The sequence below is a fragment of the Akebia trifoliata genome, chromosome 1 (assembly GCF_017979445.1).
Source record: "Akebia trifoliata isolate Shusen 1 chromosome 1, ASM1797944v1, whole genome shotgun sequence".
NCBI lineage: Eukaryota > Viridiplantae > Streptophyta > Magnoliopsida > Ranunculales > Lardizabalaceae > Akebia > Akebia trifoliata.
In genome coordinates this window covers 27955373-27980314 of record NC_141375.1, presented here as the reverse complement: position 1 = coordinate 27980314, position 24942 = coordinate 27955373, and the positions used below count along the sequence as shown (strand labels likewise).

General features: G+C 34.8%; 2 protein-coding genes and 1 pseudogene across 4 annotated transcripts; 1 reads left to right on the top strand and 2 right to left on the bottom strand.

Annotated features, from left to right (window-relative positions):
* Positions 1–3629: 3629 nt before the first annotated feature.
* Positions 3630–5272, bottom strand: LOC147411426 (G-type lectin S-receptor-like serine/threonine-protein kinase SD1-1). Its single transcript, XM_086452594.1, has 4 exons — positions 5083–5272; positions 4742–4979; positions 4517–4667; positions 3630–3987 (listed from the first exon to the last, which is right to left on the bottom strand). The coding sequence occupies exons 1-4, from the start codon at positions 5132–5134 to the stop codon at positions 3733–3735; spliced, it is 696 nt and encodes a 231-aa protein (XP_086308720.1). The 5' UTR covers positions 5135–5272; the 3' UTR covers positions 3630–3732.
* A 133-nt stretch (positions 5273–5405) lies between these two features.
* Positions 5406–7288, bottom strand: LOC147411425 (S-locus-specific glycoprotein S13-like; annotated as a pseudogene). Its single transcript, XR_015181153.1, has 3 exons — positions 6023–7288; positions 5671–5802; positions 5406–5529 (listed from the first exon to the last, which is right to left on the bottom strand). The product of XR_015181153.1 is annotated as an S-locus-specific glycoprotein S13-like (transcript).
* A 10387-nt stretch (positions 7289–17675) lies between these two features.
* LOC147411424 (Outer arm dynein light chain 1 protein) lies at positions 17676–23611 on the top strand. Of its 2 annotated transcripts, none has more exons than XM_086448528.1 (5): positions 17676–17822; positions 19366–19811; positions 19930–21184; positions 21326–21472; positions 22852–23611. In XM_086448528.1, the coding sequence occupies exons 2-5, from the start codon at positions 19761–19763 to the stop codon at positions 23466–23468; spliced, it is 2070 nt and encodes a 689-aa protein (XP_086304654.1). In that variant the 5' UTR covers positions 17676–17822; positions 19366–19760; the 3' UTR covers positions 23469–23611. The 2 variants fall into 2 exon arrangements, with proteins under 2 accessions (XP_086304654.1, XP_086304646.1); XM_086448520.1 differs by having other exon boundaries at positions 17676–18154.
* The last annotated feature ends 1331 nt before the right edge of the window (positions 23612–24942 follow it).

Here is a 24942-nt window from a genome sequence, read left to right as displayed (position 1 = left end):
TCATGATGAATGCACACAGACTTGATACGATGGTTAGGTACAGAGATGATGTGGTAAGGGCATAGAACCATAGATTGTTTTCATTGAGATACACAAGAAAAAGGTGTGTGGTTCATTGCCACGTCAACTGTGTGCCTTTATCATTATTCTTTATTTTATCTTATTTTTCTATTGTGAAAGGAACATGTTGGAAATTTCCATTAATTTGTTTGACTTGTACTACTAAAAAATTTCTCAGTTTCTCCTTTTCTCCCTTTTAGTTTTTTCTGTGTGAACACTCTTTAGGGTAAACGACCTACAAATCTACAAATCGTGCAAATTCTTCTATAGATGGAATTGTGGTGGGGAGAGGGATATCCCATTACTTTGATCCAGTGCATGTTGGTCCATTGAAGTATGTTATTTGCACCAGTATGTTTTGCTTGACTTAATCTAAATAGTAAGACCTTTACGTCATCAAAATTTACCTTGATTAGTAATCGTAGACCTTCATTTGCAATTTTACTTTGACGCCCAAGTAAATAACAGTTCTGACACAGTATGAGAAGATAGCATACATTTGCCTTCACTTTCTTTCCTTCTTATAATTGTTGATCACTGATCTTAGTAAGTTGTAATCATGTTCTGAATTTGTGCGACAACGATTATACATTTTTTATCACCTTAGGAAATACATCCTATAGCTGCCACTTTTGATCATGTCTGACGGACAATAGGACCTAGTTCGGTTTGAAACATTTTGGGTTTGGATTTTTCTTATCAAGGAAATTGTGACTCATGATGGTGTAATCTTTGATAGCAATTGGCTCAGGATGGCTTCTTTGGATTTGCGTTTGAGAACTTTTAGAATAACGAGCTTCTTTGCTCAAAAGAAATTTCCTTTATGGATAGGATTTATAGTATTTTTACCTTTATGAAAAACGAGTTAGTGATTAAATGATGGAAAAAATGAATAAGGATCGATTTATCTTCTTGAATTAAATGAACCCTAATGGGATTTTATATAGAAAATAAGGAAAAATCCTAATTATATATAGGAAAATAAAAACTCTATGTAAAGAACCTAACCTTATTCATATTTTATCCCAATCTTCATCCTCATCTTCAAAGATATTAATTTGGCGTACCACAATATTGTTAGGTGGTCTCTCTTATGTGGGGACCACGTGAGCCAAAGTTTTTTTTTCTTTAAAAGAAAAAAAAAAAAACCTAGCCGGCTCAATGCTATATAAAATCACAATTAAAAAAAGAAAAGAGAAATAGCCGTCGTTTCTTGAGAGAGAAAATTAGGGTTTTTGACATAATATTTTCGTCAGAGATTGGAAGATCGTCTATGGTCTAATCTTGATCAAATTCTAGCATATTTTTCCTGACTACAAGTGTTACGCATCGACCAGTGTCGATCATTGATTTTCTTCTTCAGTTGTTCAATGAGATCTTTTTTATTCTTGTTGGAATCCATTTTATATAGTTATGAATTTGTTTTTTATCCAAAAATAGATATATTCTTGATGAACTAGTAGCCTCTCGATATTTTTCTAGAAAAGACTGTGTATCATATTATTATTCATAGTGAAAGTTTTGACTGGACTACGTGCCATGATTTTTTCCCTTCTCCTTGGAGGGTTTTCCACGTAAAAATTCTGGTGTCGTAATTGATTATAATTTATGCGTTGTGATTGAGTTATTTTATTGCTATTGACTATTTAATTTAAATAAATTCTGTTGTACTTTGTGTTTGGTGTTCACCCCCCTTAACAATTTATTATAATGCATGCTATAACACACTAATAGAAAATTCAATCAAAAGAAATATGTAAAAGAAGCATAGTTGACTATCTAGAAAAGGATTAAGAGTTGTCTTGGACAATGATATAAAAGGCCTAGATACTTTAAATCCCATCAAGCTATAGACCATCATTTTCTTGTGATGCACATAACTTTTTTTCTTAAATTAGTTGAGAAGCCGTCAACTGTGTTCGAAAGATTATTTTTCCAAGATGCTCATGCCTATGAAATTTGGGCATTATAAGAGAGCTGAGAGAGGAAAATTAGGTGTGATGTCGTTTTTATAAAATAGTGAGTTTAGACTTTAGATGGATGATTGAGATTTCTTACTTATTTCTAAAGTTAAGGTCTCAGTTTTTATATCTTTAGGAATAGTGGTTGTTATTGCAAAGAAGCTAGTTTTGTTATTGAATGAGAATTGACTCTAGCTTCTTAAATATTCCTTCTCAAATTTGGGCTTTGTTGGATTAGCAACCAACTAGAGGTTTTTCCTACATTCCCCGTAAGAAATCATGGCTTTAACGGTAGTTGAAGATTTATATCTTACTTTGTTTACCATTCTTTCAACGACCACCATCATGACTCACAAAATTTCAAAGAGAAATAATGAATTTTTTTTTTTTTTTTTTTTTTTTGCGGGGGTGGGGGAGGGCTGGGCAAGCGAGATTATTGGTCAGCAATTAGTAGGTGAAGGCAGATTCTGAACCAGTCGTGGTATCAACACTCACATACTTTAACCAACTTAGCACTGACACATTTTCCGAATTCTTCGGTACTTGTATCAATAGGAATCCTTTCTAAGAAGAAATCAGGCTACTTTCGTAGAGAAAATTATGAACTTTAAACACTGAGCATCATTTATAACCATAGATGACATGCTAGGCATGTCTTTTCAGAGTTTTTGCACACTCGATACTCCACTTGGATACATACTAATATCCCTTAGACATGCATCCATTAGTTTCAAGGCCTTGCCTTCTTTCCATAGTATACATGCCTGAAACAATTTCATTCCATATTTCTGGTAATAAAATAATAAAACAGTTATGCCCATCTCTAGAATTCCTCTTGTTTAAACCTTGACAAGGCACAAGCTTGTGTAATAGAAGTTATCTATGGCAGTTGGTATGGTTATCAAGTCAAACAAATGTAATTTACATCTTGTTGTTTCTATCAGCTCTTATTTCTCACCACAATTCAATTTGTTGTTGTTTCAGAAACTTTGAGGGAAATAAAGACTTGATAGGGATCTTACTGTTATAACCACTGTAATGCCCAATTAAAACTATTTAAAAATATGATGTCTATGACCAAGTAATATCATCTCCAAAAACTATGTTATTATTCCAACCATGGACTGTCTATTTGTCGAACTTTCTAGGACTATCTGCTTACGTAATCATCTCGTTTGCTTTTTCAATCTAATCTGAGGTAGATAATTTGAAGGCTAGACATATGGGAAGGTGTCCAATCTCAGGAACCACCTTCAAACATATAGATGGAAGGACACTTAGCTTGCGATGTGCCTTTTCGGGGAAAAAAATCAACTATTACTTTATCTAAAATTGTTATATTGTCCCCAAGGTTTAGGATTCCAGTTAATGGCTATTTGTTTTATCGATTTTGAAAAGTTTAGCTTGGACCAACCCTGCCAATCTATATTTTGAAAAGTGTTATTGACATGATAGATGCCAAGGTTCTTCCCCTTTAAAGGACCATTGATTTTAAAACTATTAGCTGGACTATATATATTCCTTTTTAATGTTGATGGATTTACACTCATTTTGCTGTTAACCAAATGAAACTAGATGACTGTTCTTTCACGGGTGCCGTTTGGTATAGAAATTCTCTAAATTGGTGTAGAAAATCCGCCTTAAAATTAACATAAGTAATAAGAAACATTTATCTACCTTCCATTAATGTAATAGTTAGCACATTTTTAGTTCAACATTCTTCAAGACTTTTTTCAGTACGACTCCTTTCTGTGAAGAAACCAGGCTGTTTAGGTTGAGGCAGTGCTGAATTTTCGCTACTAAGCATGAAAACCACAGACGACATGCTAGGCCTGTCCTCTGGGAGTGTTTGCACACACAATAGGCCCACTTGGATGCATCGTAATACTTCAGATATGACACATGAATCCTCCAAACATTCATCCATTAGTTTCGAGGCCATGCCTTCTTGCCACAATATCCATGCCTAAAAAAATTTCAATATATACTCTCATTCAGTAAATAACAGAACAGCTTAAGTTTAAACAGGAATTAATATTTTTTTTTTTCATAAGAAGTACCCTTCCCAGTGCAAAAAAATTGTGATTCAAAGAGGAATTAAGTTTAATTTGTTAAGTGTTGTAGGCCCGGTCTGATACCATGATAAATTTGGGGGTCCAACTCACCGATTGGCAATGAGTGGAGAGGTCCATGAGCTTATAAGGAGAGAAACAAGGCAATAAGTGTCCGATGTGGGACTAAACTCAACACGCACCCGCATGTAGCCGGACTGAGCCAAAGCATGTGGAGATATGAACTGGGTGACGTGGAGGAGAGAAAGGCCTGCTTTGCAACCATGATAAATTTGGGGTCCAACTCAAAACCAATTGACAATGAGTGGAGAGGCCCATGAACTTATAAGGAGAGAGAAGGCAATGAGTGTCCGATGTGGAACTAAACTCAACATAATTTATATAAGAGATTGGAAAAAAACCCTGTTTCGTCATCATACTTACGTGTCCTAGAAGGTTAAGGTGGTGATCTGGCTGATAAAAACCTCTGTTCCTTTTGCCAGTCACAATCTCCAATACCAAAACACCGAAGCTGAAGACATCAGATTTCATAGAAAAGTTGCCATCTATCGCATACTCAGGAGACATATAACCACTACAAAAAAATCATTAAGGATAAATACCCATGAATAATGAGAATGTATTTTCGATATATGTAATAGTACTTACTATGTTCCAACTACTCTATTTGTTTTTGCTTCGGTTTGATCCCCTCCGAAAATTCTTGCCATGCCGAAGTCTGAAATTTTGGGGTTAAGTTTGCTGTCTAGTAGAACATTGCTGGCTTTGAGATCCCTATGAATGATTCTCAATCTAGAATCTTGATGAAGATAGAGAATTCCATGTGCAATCCCTAAAACAATATCAAACCGCTTCTGCCAAGCCACTAGTGTGCTTCTATTCTGATCTGTAAATGTATCCAAAACAACACAAGCTTTGGTTTAGTATATCTATGTTTAAACAAGAGGAGTTCTAGACTCAAATATATCAAAGAGTTGACAAGGACAAACCAAAAATGAAATAGTCCAAGCTTTTGTTAGCCATGTATTCATAGATCAACATCTTTTCTTCTTCTTCAATGCAACAACCTAGAAGCTTAACAAGATTTCGGTGTTAAAGTTTGGCAATTAATATCACTTCATTCATGAACTCAACAAGGCCTTGTCCAGAATCGTTGGAGAGCCTTTTCACGGCTATCTCTTGTCCCTCTACTAGGTTACCCTGGTAATTACATTTAGAACAATGACAATAATGATATAATACAATACAATAATGATAAGTTAATTACGTTGTACATCATCGTAATTTTAGTCACTACCGAGAAATTACCCTGTACACTGAACCAGAACCACCTTCTCCAAGCTTGTTTGCATAAGAAAAGTTGTCCATGGCACTTACTATGGTTTTCAAGTCAAACAAAGGTAATTATAGGTCTTCCTTCTTGCTTTCGCTACGACCTGTTAATTAGAAAAATGATCGGAGATCTGATTTAGTAGAAAGGAAACAAAGGGTAATGCTCCAGGGCTGCACTACAATTTATCGTAGAATTACATAATTTATCATAGTAGATATTCAAATGTTTTAAGAAGTTCTTTTACCTCCTTTCATTGTCCTCATCTTCCGAAAAGTACACCAGATGACCAACCCCAAGAGAAGCATGGGTGAAGCTACTAATAAGATGACTAACAATATCACTCGTCTTTTCTTCTTATTGGTATTGTTGATTGATCCTACACACCACCACATTACAAAGAGTAAATATTTGGATAAAAAGCTTATTACAATCTTATCAAATCAAACGTACTATTAAAAAACAAAAAAACAAAAAAACAAAAAACTTTTCGAAAAAAATGAAAATTTTCATGATTGGGAATCTAATGGAGTATTAGGTTTTGAAACAGAGCTTTTCCCAAACTCATTGAATTAAAGCACAAAATTATAATTTCATACCTAGTTCCAATACTGCCAACCATATATATAAATCATGTTCACCATCATCATCAAACTGTCTAATGTCGATCAAATCCCTAAACCAGAGAATACAGCCACTACCTCCTCCACTACCATCTGAATTCGCATAAGCCATACAAGAACAGTTCTTCAAGCACTCCACCTTGCATTCTAAGAGACTCATACTCTTGCTCACCCAAAAATGTTCTGTATCGGGCAATTTCACCTCTTTAATCTTTACAAACTCATCCCCCATCCCACAATTCAATGGAGTTTTCCGAACACACCCACTCTTATCTAGCAATGAATTGGGTGTGAAACCCGGCAAACACTCACACAATGAAGTATTTTTTATGTATCAGATAGTATTAGCGCCACAATAAGCATAATTGTCACATTGGTCCTTGGGCATTGTGTACAAAGGAATCCAATCAAGACTGTGATGGTTCCATGTAAAGCGTTGAAGCATGCCCGATGGATTCAGAACAAACCTTGTAATAATGGAGCTGTCACTGTCCTCCATCATATAATATATATACATCTCATCTGGATTATAGATGAATGTGGATTTTATGCTTGCATCGGATCCAAAATATGGAAGGCCACCAAATCGAGCTCCATTCCATTTCCCGGTTCGAAATTTCTTGATCGATCCTTTACGTAGAACTAAACCAGGTAATTCAGGACAATCCATGCTGTAAGAATATTCTCCAACAGAAGGGTCGTTGATGTTCTTCCACGAAGTCAGATACCTATTAACGCCCGTTTTTAAGTCTCGACCCTGCTTCATGCCCGGTAGCATAGTATCACATAAATAATCAAAACTTTGCCATAGAAAACTTGATGACTTACCCAAGATACCATCTTTCAAAACAAGATTTCCAGAGTCTAGAAGTTGAGCAGCCAGATTCTCTATTGCTCTCGATGAATTTGAAGACCAGATAACACTCTTTGCTCGATCGAGAAGGACGATATTTCCGTCGTTTGTTACTGTTAAAACTCCAGACGAATCTGTTAATGGGTTGTTTCTATTTGCAACCCATACTACTGTAACTGGGCTAAACTTGTACCAGATACCCAAGTATCGATTCTTCGAATTACCAGGACTGAAAAAGCCTAATTCGAAAATTTGGTTCAACGAAACTAAGGTGTGGCCATCAGTGATTGATTGGTTTGGTGTAATGGTGTTAGCTGCAATGGAGAATTTTAAGAACAATGAGAGGAAAACAAGGAGTGGAAGACTCTTTATTGACATCTCTGGTGTTTTTTAAGGATATCCACTCTCATTTGGCACAACAAGTAAAGCTTTTTATTGATCAAAAATTCTGTTAAAGTGAACAAAACAACTTTTTGATTAACTCAGTCAAGGAAGATCATGACTAAGGTAGTTTCAATGGACATGAATCACATTTACATTAGAAAATTGCGAAAATTGGGAAAATTACTTAATGAACCTGACGAATGGATTTCTTTCAAAACTTAGGTACTACTTAGTATAAAAAAATTTGGGAAAATTACATAAAGGACCATCGCGAAAGGGTTTCTTTCTAAAGAATACTTAAGTTTTGCACATGAAATTAATAGGACATTTAGTAAACTTTTTCTTTCTTAATGGTCCCCTATATCAAGTACATAATTTTTACTTTCAAACTCGATACTTTTTTATTTAGTATTGAGTTCACATTTTTTATTGTCAAACTCACCACTTTCTATTTCTTGTCGAACTCGATGCTTTGTAATTGTTGTCGAGTTCACCGTTTTTTTAAATAAAAAATGGTAAACTCGACACTAGTAAAACCCACCCATTTTCAATTTTTGAGTTTTTCCGACCACATAGATAAATCAACTAAAAACTTGAGATAACGACTTGTTTAAATGATTTCAACCCAAAAGAACCATTATTGATTGATTTTCATCCAAAAACTAAGAAAAAAAGTGGGAAAAAAAAACTTAATTTTTTACATACATTTTCAAAATATTTGAAAGAACCTTGAAAATGACTTCTTCTTTCTTAAATCCTTTTTGACAAAATGGAGTCTCTGAAATTCGATTGAGGTGTCAAAAATCCAATTTTTAGATTAAAACAATGAGTTTGAACGGTTAGGACATTCAATCGTGAGAAATGTGGGAGATGAGATCCAGGGACTATTTAGAAAGAAAAAGTTTACCAGATGTCTTGCCAAGCAACCATGGTTTCAAAACTCGTTCGAGACCGAGGCGTATTGTTCGAGTTAACTCGGTATCAAAGTTGAACGAGACCAACTCACAAGTCACTTTTTTGACCAAGATTTAATACTTCATGTTCAATTTTTTTGATTTTTTGAACAAGACGTCTCAAACGTATCAGAAAACTCATCCGAGACGACTCAGTATCAGGCCTGGACGAGACAAGACGTGAAACCGAGTTTTAAAATCATGCAAGCAACTACTGAAAACTTTGAGACTATTTAGAATGAAGTCCCTCCGTGAAGGTCATTTAAGTAATTTTCTCTTCTTCTTTTTTTCTTTCTTAATGCCCCTCTACCCCTTTCAATTGTTGAGATCAACTAAGATTGTATACCCACTGAGCCAAGAATGTATCCACTCCTTAGCATGGTTTTTAAACTCGGTTTCATGTCTCGTCTCGTCTAGGCCCGATACCGAATCGTCTCGAACAAGTTTTCTGATACGTTTGAGACATCTCGTGAGACAAATCAAAAAATTGAACATAAGTCATAAATCTCGATCAAAAAGTTACTTTGTGAGTTGGTCTCGTTCAATTTCAATACCAAGTTAACTCAGGGCGATACGTCTCGATCTCGGACGAGTTTTAAAACCATGCTCCCTAGGACCATGGTCAACAAAAACAAATAACTTCAAAGGTCATTCACCAATTTTCCACAATAAGGAAAGATATAAGGAGAAAGTAAGTTCTAATTTAGCAAGGAAAAGTCAAACTTAGAAACCTTCATAGAAAGATATAAGCAGAAAGAAAACTCTTATTTGGCAAGGAAAAGTCAAATTTAGAAACCTTTATTAAAAGACATAAGGAGAAAGAACCTTCATAGAAAGATATAAGGAGAAAGAAAGTTCTAATTTGGCAAGAAAAAGTTAAACTTAGTGTATGTTTGGTAACACTTCTGAAGTCTGAATGGAGGTAGTCCACCTTTAAAATTTGGACTTTAGAAGCTTTATTTCTATTTGTTTTGGTTTAGATTTTAGACTTCAAAACCAAAATTCAAAAGTTTTGAACAAGCGATGGAGGGATGCTGAACAAAACTTAAAACCATTATTTTTTTAACTTTTCTACATCTCATTTCTTTTCTACCTCTCCTTCCTCTACAACTATATTGTCAAAGTATCTCCCCTTTCACTCATTTCATGTTCAAAAACCTTATATTTTTATATGAAACTATATTTTTCAACTAGAAAATGAATGATTATTTATTGTTTGATTATTACCTTGTTAGAATGTAATTTCTCAAGTATGAATTCAAATTGAAAATAATGCTTTTGGGGTGTTTGATGTGTTAGAAAGAGAAATTAAATATGTAGATGGTTTCATTATGCATAACATGTTATGTTTTTCGATTAACAATTTATTAGAATTACAAAAGGGTATTATTTTCAAAATGGCCATTATGTTTTAAATTCTATTTGTAACCAGAAGCTTTTAAAAATAATAAACAAACAACTTTTCCAGAGTAAGATTTCAGATTTCAAATTCCAAATATTAGAAAATAGCCTTCAGACTTCATACTCCAAATTTCAGAAGTGTTACCAAACATACCCGTAGAAACCTTCATAGAAAGAAGTCTCTCAATCCAAATTTAGAAGGAATTAATCCTTGATTTAATATGCCTCCCTGTAATTGTAAATTGTAAGGTGATCATAAGTTCCTAAGTTCACACATCTTTATCACATGTAGTGCAACCAATCCACCCCTGCACATGCCATCGACTGAAATGATAAAGAATTTTCTTTGTGGGACCCTTTATACCTACTCCAAACATGCATTAATTTAAGTCTTGTAGATACTTGCATAACATCTCCTATTCTTTCTACACATTCTTTCATAGATCTGCACCTTTATTTCTTCGATTAGAAAATTTTCTAATTTTTGAAATAAGGATTAAACTAGTCTTTGCTTCCCAAGTATGCGAGATTTCGAACGAACCCTTGTATCTTGAGGAGCTACATGTCCACCATGTGTCTCGTTTCTTTCCCCAATAAAATGTGAATATATGTTGCAATTTGTCTAATATCATGTTCTTACTTTGCGTTTTACTTAAGTCATAAAAATCAGTGCTTTTAAGAATTCAAATCTCAGACCTAACATATATAAGATGTAAGGTGAAAACCACTTGGATTTTGTCCTCTTTTCTTAAACAAACCATAATTATGGATGGTTTAGATTGCAATTTTTGAGTTGACACTTGACAGGCACGTTGCACCTGTTAATTAGCTCAGGTGACAGAAACAAAAGGGAATCTCAACATGCAAATTTCATGAGGAAAATGCTGGAATGACACAAACGGAGACACAAAGGTGACAAAAATGATGAGGTGACACGTACATAACCATAGATGCTTTTTACTCGTATCTCGCAGAAAAAGCATCTACAGTAATATGCACGACACCACGAGTTTTTGTCACCCTTGTGTCTCCCTTTGTGTCACCCCAGCACAACTCATTTCATGATTGTGTAGTCGGTGGTCCAGAGAAAAAGAATATCCCACGTTCTATTTATGCAGTCTTTCTTCAAATCATAATCATTTGGATTTTTGCAAGAAATGCAATCCCACCGCTTTTATTTATTTATTTCTGCTTGTATGAAGAGTAATGAGGTCTTAGTATGTTGTTGGGTATGTGGCTGACGTGGCAAGGGCACAAAACTGCACATCTTTTTCCTGTGTATCCCTTACTATGTCAGTTGTGTATCAAGACTTCGTGCATTCATCACGACTCTTATACGAAGTAAGATAGCCTGCCAATCAAACATATATATTGCTGTTTGTCCCCCTATGATTTCGTTAATCTCAAACTACCCCCACTTCGATCTGTCAAATGAATATATTTTATAATTTTATTTTTAACCCCACCTGTTTTAGTATTTACCAAACCACCACTATTTAATATCTACTCAATCATCTTATCCAAATATTGGGTCTGCAAAACAAACACACACACATACATACACATATATAAAAGGTTGCATGGACCAGGCGACCATGTAGAGCTTATATATTCACTCTATCATCTTACTCAAATATTGGGTCTGCGTCCCATGTATAAAAGGTTTCATGGGCCATGGGACCATGTTTAGCTTAGACAAAGGTCCTCATTTGGACCATGTGGACATCCATGTTGGTTCCAACAACACCTCAGCCCTCTAGATTATGTAGTCTAGATTCAGTTACTCTTTAAAAGTTTGTAAAATTTTATGCTTTACATCCATGTAGCACACAATCGAGTTTTTGGTTCCACATCGACATGTGGTCCAAAGTGATGGAGGTTTTTGGTCCATTTATATAATAAAATACAATTGTAGGATTCACTTGTGGGATAAGCGTCCCCTCATCTATAGTGGTTTCTTTCCTCACCCCTTCAACTTTATTGTCTCCCCCCACTTTTCAATAATATCTCTCCAATTTTACTTTCTCATTTTTTAACCTTTTTTTTCAATTACACCCCCTCTAACTTTACTATTGTTCCTCTTTTACCCCTATAACCTCAATCTTTTGTGTTTTTTTTTTTAATAATACCCTTTCAAATATATTGTTTTTCCTCTTTCACCCACAAATCCGAAAGAGGATGCCTGTGCCTACGGAATGGGTGAACTGTAGGCTATATAATAAAACACAATTGTATATCTCATTCTAACTACAATTATAAGGGATAAACGTCCCCTCCAAATACAATTTTAGAGTGGGCTCCACATTACCCACCCCCTTCAACTTTATTGTCTTTCCTTTCCTCTTCCCCCCTCATTTTTCAATAATATACCTTCAATTTTACTATCTTCCCTCTTTTACCTCATTTTTCAAACTTTATTATTTCTCCTTTTACCACCAACCTCAAAGAGGATGCATGTGTGATAAGCATGGGAAAACTCTAGTTTGTGTGTATATGTATACACAAACACACAATGAATTATGGACTAAATCACATGAGCAAATGGGTCTAACGTTAGGTTTTGATAGAGCCGAGATTGTAGAAAGTTTGGTTGTAACCAATAGATATCCAAATGAAATTGGTATCGTTGACAAAATTAAAGCTTTGTGGTAGGACCTCAAAGTTCAGAGTAGCACAAATTGAAAGGAGGGAGAAGCACGTTAACTAACATATTTTAATATCAAGAAGGGAAAAGGATGCTTTTGTTTGAATGCAAGTACACCTCAGTCCTCACTTCAAAGTCCACAAGCCAAAATGTAAAATTGTATTCAGGATGCACATTATATGTCCCTTAGAAGGGGTAATAAATGAGGATGCATGGTGATTTTCATTTTTCTCTTACTCTAGAATTAGACGAGGGGGCACGAGAGAGCAAGCTAGGAGTAAAATAGTCCTTCTTCCTTGTACAAATTCATTGTTGTAAGAATTTAATCCAAACAATCCTCGGTAATTGAAAAACAAGATCAAAATAATTGAAGAAGAAGAAGAATAAAATGCTTACTTTTTTATTATTTCTCCCCCAAAACAGAGTTACAATGGTATTTATAAAAGAAGAAAAAACAAGCAAAACCTAGTTCTATTCCAATTGTGTACTTACTATAAATAGTAAATATTATTTATACTAAGTCTAAAAATAGCAAAATCCTACTTACTTCCTAATTGGATTAAGAATCTTAAGTACGTTAAAACTCTCTTCTGCCATAACTTCATAATCACGATCGAATTAGAATTATTCGCAGTCAAAGATTCTATAAATAGAAAATTCAACTTTGACTATGATTTCGGAAGGGCAAACAATGTCGAAACGATTTCATAAGTTGCATCCTCTGAGTCCTCTTTCCAACGCTTTTGGAATCATCGAATTCTAAATCCATATGACAGTTATGTCCAAATTATTATAGATTATGTATGTAGATCTTCCTGGATCAGAATTGCATAAAATTCTCAGACATATAAAGTATTATACCCAAAGTCGTAAATTTTCTTGTCAATTTGAAAAGTGTTTCATAGTTGAGTTTGGGTGTTGTGGGACTAAAGCAGTCATCTACAGAAAGCTTTGGCTATTAGAGAAAGGCAGTATCTTTTTATGTACTTCTCATAGTATAAGCCCCTAAAAGAAAACCTTAACTTTTAACCACTTTGATTTTGACAAAAATTAGCCTGGATTGACACTGCAAATTTAGAAAACCTGTCAATTCCGAGTGTTCTTGACATGTAGGATGCCAATTTGGAAGATCCATATGGTCCATTTGATACTCGAAAACAGTATTATATCACATACATACGACTTCCTTCCCCTTTGAAGGACATGTCTTGTATGAGAGTGAAGTCTGCTGTGTCTGCTCAGATTAAGGTGCCTCCAATTATTTGCATGACTTTCAATAAATATTGAGAAGCACCATTTTTACCCTCAAAAGTTTTAGGCTTTTCAATCATAAATGAGTGCTGTTTGGTATGGATTTCCTCCAAATTATTGTACAAAATACCATCCAATGATGTGATAGTTTAACACATTTTTCGTACAAAATTCTTCAAAATAAAACTCTGTTGAGGCAATAATGAACTTTCAGTACCAAGCATAAAAACCACAGATCGATGACATGCTAGGCGTAGTTTTTGCACACACTATAAGCCCACTTGGATACATCGTAATGCTTCCAATACAACACATGAATCCTCCAAACATGCATCTATCAGTTTCAAGGCCATGCCTTCTTTCCATAGAATCCATGACTGAAACAGTTTAAATCCAAATTATTGGTCATTAATTTTTATTTTTATTTTTAAATAATGTTTCAAAAAAAATATAGTGCCTGTTTTTTATGAACAACAGGCATTAATGTTATATAGAGAATGAAAAAAAAGGTTTTTTTTTCCAGTAGTGCTCACATGTCCTAGAAGGTTATGATGGTGATCCGGATGGCAAAACCCTCTGTTCTTTTCGCCGTTTATCATCTCTATTACTAAGACACAGAAGCTGAAGACATCAGATTTCACAGAAAAGTGTCCATCTATCGTATACTCAGGAGACATATAACCACTATATGACATCATTTTGGATAAGTATTGGTGAATTATGAGAAAAGAATTTTTATGAGATTATATTTATGATATTTTTATCTAGTAAATTTATCCAAGCTAACACAAACTAATGTTTAGTGATCAGTTTAAACAAGAGGAGTTGTAGTGATTGACATAAATAGAAGTACAACTGAATCCAATTAATTTAAATATTTCAAAGAGTTAAGAAAAACACAAACCAAAAATGAAATAATGCAAGCTTTTGTTGGGTATGTATTCATAGATCAACATTTTTCTTCTCGTTGAATGCAACAACCCAACAAGCTTAACGAGACTCCAATGTTGAAGTTTAGCAATCGTTATCACCTTGTTCATGAACTCATTGAGAATATAGAGAGAGCAATGTATAACGATGACGGCAACAATAACAACAACTTCTTTGGTGATTGAGAGTATATATATAGTGTTATCTGCCAAGAAGTAGAGAATTAGGTTTTTGAAACAGAGTTTAATTTTCAGACATATTGAAGTCTACAAAGTATGTTGATGGTAAATGTAAATGAATGGTTGTAGAGAGAGAGAGAGATGGAAAAAATTTAAGAATCACAGAAGATCTTCCATCAACATCTGTGGAAGATTTTTTTTTTTTTTGAAACCCTCCATCTTTAGGTGAATATTTGAGATATCCCCCAATGTGTTCCAAACTTCGGTCTACTCTAGAAGACTAATTAAATGACCTAAATACCCTCATATTCAATTTCTTACTAAAAACCCTTAATTTTTCTACCTAAAAATTCATCATCTTCTACTTATGAGATAAAATCTTTTACCTTCTTCTTCAATTTGAATATTCTATTTATCTCAACTTTCAAACCTCACTAACATGATAGGATTTTAGGGGTAGTGGAAGCGATGGATTTTGGATCACAAATTTCTCCAAAGAGGTTGAGGACAAAGGATTGTAGACAAGGTAATTAATAATTTTATCTTAGAGATTGAAGATCTTTAATTAAGATGAAAGACGGGAGAGAAAAATAAAGGGTTCTTGGCTATATATTGAAATTGTGGGTATTTAGGTCATTTCATTTAAATCTTCTACAGAAGACTGAGGACAAACGGATATGTTACTAGTTTGAGAACACAGGATTAACTCGAATATTCACCCAACATGGCTATATCTAAATCTCCTCTTTTTAAAAATATTACTGTCTTATTCTTCTATTATTTATTTAGAAAGTTACTATTGCCACACCAATTGTTACTAATACCATACCAATTCTTATATAAATCATTAAAAAATTACACACAATTGGTATGGTATAATTAAAAGTTGGTTTGGCAATAACAACTCTCTTTATTTATTTTATTTATTTATTATTAAGTAAAAGCTTGATGGAGTCTCTTTCACTTTTTTAACTTAATACTATTAATATTATTATATTAAGTAAAAGTAGCAAAAATAGGATTAAATTGGATTTCACAAAATATAGACTTAATAAAAAATGGTTAAGGAGGGTCCTCAATTTTAGACCACAAGTCTTACATGGATGTTCTGTTATTGAAAATATCTTAAAATAAGAGAGCTGCTATTGGTATCTCAAATTTTACTTATGACACCCCAATTTCTTAAATTATTTATCACACGCCAGTTAAAGATTAAAACACACTCTTCAAAAATTACAACTCACATTATAACACTATTTCAAATAATTTCAGTAGTGTTTTACATTTGTGATTAGACTTGTATAAAATCCAAAATCGAAAAAATAGCAATCTAACAACAACAACAAAAAATGAGAGCGCTTCTATTGGCACCCCAACTTTTATTTATTCTCAATCATTCATTTATTTTCTTTATTTTGAATTGAGATGTAATAAATAAAGATTGGGGTGCCAATAGACTCTCTAAAATAATCTTTAGGAACAAAATAATTTATAAACTATGATAAAATATAAAGCAGCTTTTACTAAAAATTTGTTGCATTATTAAGCATCATTTGAGCATAAAGCCACAGTAGCTTACAACCATTCAAAATTATTCGGTAAATAAAAAAAAGGCACTTCTTTTTGGGGGTATTTCTCCTCTGTCTCTGAGACATTTTTACTGTAAAAACAATCGTCAAATATAAAGAGAAGTTCTCTTTTTTTTCAATAACTTTTTGTTAGGAAATATATGCTTTTTGTTTGGAAATATCCTATAAATTGTGTCTACATTCACATTGAAAGCAACCACTAATCACCAAAATTTGATCAGAAATCCCTTAATGGATGATATTATCCGTCCAATGTGTGCGGTACCCACATTTTTTTTCTTGCCCTGTGCACCACACATAGAAGAAATTTCAGTTTTAAAATCATTCTCGAAACTAGTCGGGTCAACTCAAATTTTAGCCCTACAAGTCAGAAATTCGATTGAATTATTTGGTTGTATATAATACTTTTGGAATAAAAATATATATTTATATTTTAAAATATTTATAAATTTATTATATTTTTATTTTACTCACTCGAGTCGGTACTTAATTGTTCGACTTCTTTTCTGAATTTTAAAACAGTGGTTAAAACTAGAAGGCTTTTACTCTAATAAAGATGACTAGCATCTTGACCATGGTAAATAACGTAAGGTTGAACAAAAAATGATCGAAATTGATTTTTTTTTTTTTTTTAATACTTCATCTTCATCCTTGATGACTTTACCGAATAAATAAAGGATGAGGGATTGGTTCAATGGCAACTTCGAACCAATAAGTTAGTGATTAATGTTAATAAATAATGGGTTCGATATCCAGTATGATCATTAATTCTTCAGGAACCACTCGTAAGGGCACACCCTTACTTACCTAGTGTGTGTGATGTTCGGACGTTGCATGTGTTTCAAGACTGGTCCTTGAAAAATACCGTAGTCTATGGATTGCAAAGCACAGATATGACCTGAGCCACAAAAAAAAATAAATAAATAAATAATCAAGGTTGAAAACAAATAAGATTTTGAGGGGTGTGTGTGTGCGCACGCGCGCATGCGTGTGTGGATGGAGGGAATTGAAAGTTGTCGAAGAATCAATATTTTCATCCTGAAGATTGAAGATGTTGACCCATCTTTCTTTTAAAATTAAAATAAAAAATTAAATTAAATTGTTATGTTGAAAAGGGAGTTTCATTAGTTGTGAACATTCTATTCATTTAATGCTAATATCTCTAACAAAACCAACGTCAAGGTGGGGCATGCCTAAATCACGAAAAATAAGGTTAGAATAGATTAAAAATGAATTACCATAAAAATTGAAAACAAGTGTTCTTTGGCTGAAGGTTGAAGATGAGGCCACTTAGGTCATTTCATGCAAGTCTAAAATAGAAAACTAAGTCAAGCGGCATTCATCAGTTGAAAATACAGGGGTATCTCAAATATTCACAAAACATAGGGGGGTATGTCTAAATTAGCTTTAAATTGTATAAATATATGGAAATTTTGCAGAAAAAAAAGGGGATCCACGAGAACAGTCGGCGAAAAGGATGAGTACGTGTGGACAGAACCAGAGAACATAAGCTTTGAAGAAACTCGAATTTAACCTTTTTTTTCTTTTCTTTTCTTCGATTTGAAGAAAGAAAACGTGGATAAATTAATCAGGTCCGTTGTTTTAGAACAATTAATTATATAATTTTCCTAATTATATTTTTTTTAAATAACCCATTTAAAGCCAACCTTAAACTTCGCAGTCATTAGGGTTAAGAGTTGAACTTGCCTTCCCCGTCTTCTCTGGTCTCTGGGGTCTCTGGTTTTGTCTGTTTTTTAATTTGTTTTTAGCTCTCCCTCTCTACACAAATGATATTAATATTATATAAGCCTCTCGTTTTCTTTCTTTAATAAACAAAATATTATAAGTTTTTGTTCCTGAGATCTGAGTCTCCGAGGTTTCAAATCTCTCTGAAGAATCACTCCTACAATCTGGCTGGAGAGGGGTTTGTTTCTCTTTCACAATCTTTTTAGTTGTTGTTGTTCACGATGATGATGTTGATGTTGATGCTGTTGTTGCTGTTGTGGTTGGTGTGAATCAATTTATATTATTCAAAGATCTTTTTTTTTTTTCAATAATATTGATAGGGTTCCATGAGTGGTACTAAAACAGGCCTGGCCTGGGTTCAATATCCACTTTCACCCAATTTTATTATTGGGTTGTTGGGTGATTTATCTGAGATGGTATCCAAATCGAAATCAAATGAAAACCCATTGGGTTTGGGAATTCGTGGTTTCAAAATTCCTTATCATCTCGTATAATTGTAAATTCATGTTTTGTATCATCTTCCAATTGATTAAGTTTATTCACGATCCATTAACTGAAGATATGAAACAATAATAATAATAATTGTGCTCCTTGACATGTCTTTGTATTTAATTTTTTTTTTTCTTGATACGACCTTTTTCAGTGTTTTTACATCCATAGGCTTTGCCAGGTAGCTTAGTTGGTAAAGTCTATGGGTGATGATCCCATAGACCTGGGTTCAATTCCCACCATCACCAAGTTATCGATCTCATTAAAGACAGGCTTACAGCTTGATTTCAGGTGGAATGTGTGTTTTTTGTATTGATTTCTACCCATTTTGTATTCTATGGTTGCAATGTTGGTAATTCCTAAGTGTGGAAGTTTGACAATATTATACCTGTCAATGGCATGTCTTGCTTAGCCACTGTAAACAGAAGTTTCTTATTGAGTCTGACTAACCTTACTAACTTAGTAAGATTGCAACTCTTACTAAGGGTCGTTGAACTCACCTTGTGGCATCCAAAAACATGCTCCGATGCCACAGGGTTGTAGAGGACAAAATTCTATGAACTTTGAAATAAAATTCAAAATAAAATTATTTTTCACTGTTGAATTTTAATTTTAAATTTGGGAGGTCTGTGGAAGTTTGGTAGCCGTCCATTTTCAAAACCTCGGATGAAGCCCAAAAAAAAAAGGATCTGAGTTCTTCCATGAAATCTAGAGGGTTATGGTGTTATTGCCTACGTGGTAATCCATTTGAGCAAAACGACCCTTAGTAAGACTTAAAAGCTTAGTTAGTAAGGAAAGTGTTTTTCTTTCTTATGTTATCTTGATGTTAGTAAAACTCATTGTCACTCCTTGGTTCTGAAGTATTATACATTTCCATGTATTGTTGTTTCTGTGTGGCAGGTGTTCATCTCTTCTCTATGCTTGGGGTTGGGTTTTCTTAGTTGACAAAGCATTTTTTTCACTCTGGCCGCTGCTAAAAATTCATACTCTTCTCGCACCGCCAAGTGGGTGTGGGGCATCTATGACGGGGTGATTAAAGTGTGTGTGTTGAGGAGATCGAGATCATCCCACATTTGGAGATTGTGTCGTGTTTCGGAGGGTTTGTCCCTCGACTATGGCTAAGGTTGCCCGTGTCTAATAGATCCAGAAAGCTTGGTAGATGCCTACTTTCTGATATTTGGATTGCAGGTTTAACATTCTCAACTTGTGTAATTTGCACCCGTGGACGTTAATGGTCATCACAGTTATTTATCAACTATTAGTGCGTGAATGAAGCTTTTATCTATTTTATCACAATGGTTAGGTTTTCATGCTTCAATACACACATCCATCACCACAAATCAAAGGTATGTAGAACAATAAGTACCATGGCCATCCATTGAAGTTGAAAATTTCTTCTTCTTTTTTTTTAGGGTGTAGGGGATATGAGTTTTTCTGACTGTGCACCTCCTTTCTTTTATTCAGAAGGAAGTTCAACAACGATCTGCAGAATCAATGCTAAAAAGAAGTCAAGATTGTTCATCTCAGGATCGAGTTCTGAAAGTTTCTATTGTCCCTAGTAGTTCAAGCCCATTACTTTCAAAAGCACACTACGATAATCCTTCCAATACAAGTGTGGAGCAAGTTTCTAGTTCCCCTTCTGTTGATCATTGTTGGAAATCTGAGGAAATGCGTAACAGTTTCAGTCCCGAGGGAAGTATAGAGGTTCATCATAGGGCTTGTATAAAGAAAAGTCAGTCTCTAGGAAGTGGTTTAGACAGAGAAGGAAGAATTTCAAGTGGTATTGATACCGAGGACGAGATAGATCAAGGTTTTCATGAAAAGAAGTCCATCGGAATTTTTGATGCTCTTGACCACAATGAGACAGGGGAACCGTTTGGCAGCAAGGAACCTGGTATGAATTTTTTTAACCAATATGGTGAAACTCTTGAAGAATCTTTTCGAGGAAATGATAGCCCAGTGCATAACGAAACCATCTTCTCAATTGGGGATCCAAAGCAACTAGAAGAAGAGCACGGAGATTTTGCTACCCAAGTGTCTGGACACCATATTCCTGGCATGCCATCCATGATTTCAAAATCATGCTCTTTGCCTAATCTGGTGGTCTCACCTACATCTGGTGAAGGTTCACCAAGTCATGCATATGTTGGACTTCGGTGCAGATCTTCTGAGGATCTGCTCGCTCTATATGCACACACAAAAGAGTTAGTAAATCATGAGGTCAGCTCTCATGCAGTGGCAGATCAAGAAAGAGAGTATAATATAGATGATAATAGAAAAAATTCTTATGACTTTGATGGTTTAGTGAAGGACTGGACAACACCTGGAATGGATCATGAGGTAGACATGACAGAAAATGATGGAAGGGAACCATCAGTCCAGAGGTGGGATGAATTGCCAAGCAAGGAATTCAAGATCAAACGAATCGAGGAATGGGTTAGCATGATTGACCTCGAAGATAGTAGTTCTTTGCAAGAAATCGGTGAATCGTCCCATTCAACTGATAAGGTAAAGAAAGGTTCCAATGTTCCAGGAAGTGTGACTGCTGCAAAGTTGGATGCTAGGATCACCCATGGCATGGAAGCTGCCAAAAACTACATCTCTTCTTTGACTGCCACTTCAACATCAGCACAGCTTACAAATCTTGGATTGGTTGTGATCCCATTTCTAAGTGCTTTTGTTAGCCTAAAGGTGCTTAATTTATCCGGAAATGGAATAGGTACACCTTAATAATAGTTTATTTAGTACGTAGTGGTGTTTCTTAATACTTAATTGGTGTGAATTAATGCTTCATGAATTATCAGATTGCATTTACCTTTTCTGTTTCTTATTTACTGATCTTTATGCATCTTTGTTTCAGTGAGGATGACTTCCGGTGCTCTTCCTCGAGGTCTTCATATGTTAAATCTGGCGAAAAACAGTATCTCTACTATTGAAGGTTTTCGTGAACTTACGCGTCTCCGAGTACTGGACCTGAGCTACAACCGAATTCTTCGAATTGGTCATGGTATGGCATGCTGAACTAGCATTTTCGCCCGCAGTTTGATATTTGGCATATTTTGAACTGGCATTTATGTGGAGACAATGATGAACATCATTTCTTTCATTTTAACATTTATGTGGAGCAGTAGGTGCCTCCCAGTTCTCATTTACAAATCAAACAAATGGATTGCGCATATTGAAACACATGATCATATGAAATTGTGAATACAAAATTTTGCAAAATTCAGGATGCTTTATATATTGCTTCAGTATTCCAATTCTAAACAAATTTTGAGTTGCATAAATTTGTAGAAGCCATTATAACATGTTATTATCATCATCAAAACCTTATCCCAAAAATTTGGGGTCGGCTAAATGAATCTTGTTCCTCCATTCAATTCTAATTTAACTGTGATTTCTTATGTTACTTCAATTGCCTTCAAATCTGCAATTACTATCTCATTCTACGTCCTTTTTGGTCTTTGTTTCGCCTTTTTAGAATCTTCAACTTGCATGTTCTTTCTAATTGGGCCTGATCTTGGCCTTGCTTGCACATGATCAAAACCATCTTAATTGACAGTTTCCTATAAATTATCACCTATTGGGGCTGCCTTTACATTTTCAGGAATACATTTCTTTCTAATTTCACATTTCTTGGTCTTTTTACACATCTACCTCAGCATCTTCATCTCTATTATGCTTAACCATTCAGAAAATCACCCACTTTAAGCATTCAGCTCTACTTCTATGGGCAACAACCTGCTTAATCTCTCAATCTTTACTGGTAATATAACAAAGACAATGGAAATGGTCACTTTCGGGTATTTCTTGGCCATAAATTTTAAGCCGTCCATTTCTCTGTGCTTTTACTGAAGTTGCACTTCATATGCTGTCTTGATCTACTTATTTTAAAGCCCTTCTAATCCAGAACAGACCCCAAGAATTCTAGTTTTACGTTGACTCCATCTCTAAACGTGTGTCATCTGCAAATAACATATTTCAAGGAAACCTCTAGTGAATTTGAGCTGTTATTTCAACAAAACAGATGTTATCATAACAATTTTTTTTTACTAGGCAAGCTAGGGGTTAGTGGGCAGTGTGAAGGTGGGTATAATGGGTTTCAACCCCAATTTGTGGGATCAACATTCCATATGCCTTACCAAGTTTGCTAAGTTGGCACCTTTGATGACATTATAACACATACTATATGTAAAAATCTATTTAAATCATATAATTGAGATTCTGAGTACAATCTCATTAGGTATGAGATATACCAATTTCAGCCCACCTAGACCAATTTACCTACCATAAGCAAGTAGCACGGCATGGTCAGTCTTTGTTTCACTTCATAAACCCGATAAAGCATTTCTGACAGTAATCTACTCTTTTAATTCTCTTTTGAAGGCCTTGCTTCTTGTTCCTCTCTAAAGGAACTGTATCTTGCTGGAAACAAAATTAGTGAGGTTGAAGGTCTCCACCGACTCCTCAAGCTGAACATTCTGGATTTGCGATTCAACAAAATCTCAACGGCTAAGTGTCTTGGCCAACTTGCAGCTAACTACAGTTCTCTACAAGCGATTAACTTGGAAGGCAACCCAGCCCAGAGGAATGTAGGAGATGAACAACTTAAGAAGTATTTACAAGGTCTTCTTCCTCATCTGGTTTACTTCAACAAGCGACCCATCAAAGCCGGCTCATTGAAAGAGATTGCAGACCGCCCAGCTCGGTCAGCCATTACTTCCCATCAGTTTGATCGAGGCTTAAGACCAGAACATAAGCTCACCCGTAAGGGAACCCCAAGTTTACACACTAGCAAGCCATCATCTTCTTCCAGCCATGGTCATACAGTTCTGCGGAGTTCACCTAAGCGGTCCAAGGACCGTCTTGGGCGCCTACCCCCAAGTGGAACTAAAGGAGCACATCAACGCCATCATTATCTGGAGCTGGGTAGCAAATTGTTAGGCTTGCGAAAGGATCTCTCTATGCGCCGAAGTCAAAGTGAGGGAAATCTGGGAGCTTAATGAGACTATTTCTATAACTATCTTCAATTCTTCCATATTAGTCTATATCTTGTAGCTATGGATCCTGAGATATTGGATAGATTTGTGATGTGTGTTATATCTTCATATTTTTAGAATTAACATGTTTTGCTGCATTATATTAAGATGTTTGTTCTTAAAAGGATTGAAGGTTCAAGAATGACATTTTTCATCGGGATGATAGTGATGGTAATGAAAATGTCCATCATCAAAAAAGCCTCATCCAGAAATTTGGTATTAGTTAAGCAAATCTTATTTCTATATTCAATTGTCTAAAGACATGTATGTTATTAATTATGGGTAGAGTTCAATGGCAAACTTTTTAGCAGACTTTTTGGCAAAACATTTTTCAAAACATGAGTTAGAGGTTTTGGAATGGGCTGATTTTTGGTGAGGATGATCTCTACGGTGAGGAGATCATCCTCACCAAAAATCAGCCCATTCCAAAACTTCTAACCCATGTTTACTAGTTGAAAAATTGTGGACTGTCCACTTTTTGTAAACTGTTTTTGATGGGGTTAGAGGTTTTGGAATGGGCTGATTTTTGGTGAGGAGGGTCTCTACACCATAGAGATCATCCTCACCAAAAATCAGCCCATTCCAAAACCTCTAACTCATGTTTTGAAAAATCTTTTGCCAAAAAGTTGGCCATTGAACGCCCCCCATTAATTATATACTGTGTTCTTATTGTTCTTCTTGCTCTTTTAGAATGTTCATCTTATCCATTCTGTTTAATTAAGGTCTATAATTGGCCCTTTTGTACATGATCAAACCATGACCATTTCTTACCTCACCAGAGGATCTGCATTTTTCATAAGGCAATCATTTCTATTTCAATTTCCTAATTAATATTTACTCATTCATCCTACCATTCTCATCTCTACCATGCACATAATGTTTCTTTATTGTCATGAGTTTATTTTGTTAAAAGGATATTTTTTTGAAAGCAAACATATTATTTCAGAGTGAGTGAACATGCTCCATGACAGAACCGTAGATCATTTGCCTCAGGATACACAAAATCACAAATCTTTGTATTGTATATCCCGAGGCAAATGATCTACAGGGTTCTTTGATGGGAGCGTATGTGAAAGTGGGGAATCAGATTATCATGACTCTTAAGTGAGTTGATTTAAAAAATACACACATACAAGAATAATTAGCAACAAGGTGAATTGTTATAGTACTTTTTTCCAGTGCATTGATAAGTTGAGAGAGTAAATTCAAAGTTAGAACCAAATAATAATAATGTTTGGCAGTGGGAAATTTACTACTGCTTGGTGGCCACTAGGAAATCTTTCGCAAAATCACTTTTTATGCCCATTTTTACAATGTAAATAATATATATATATATATAGGGGGGCGTTCAATGGCCAACTTTTTAGCAAACTTTTTGGCAAAACATTTTTCAAAACATGAGTTAAAGGTTTTCGAATGGGCTGATTTTTGGTGAGGA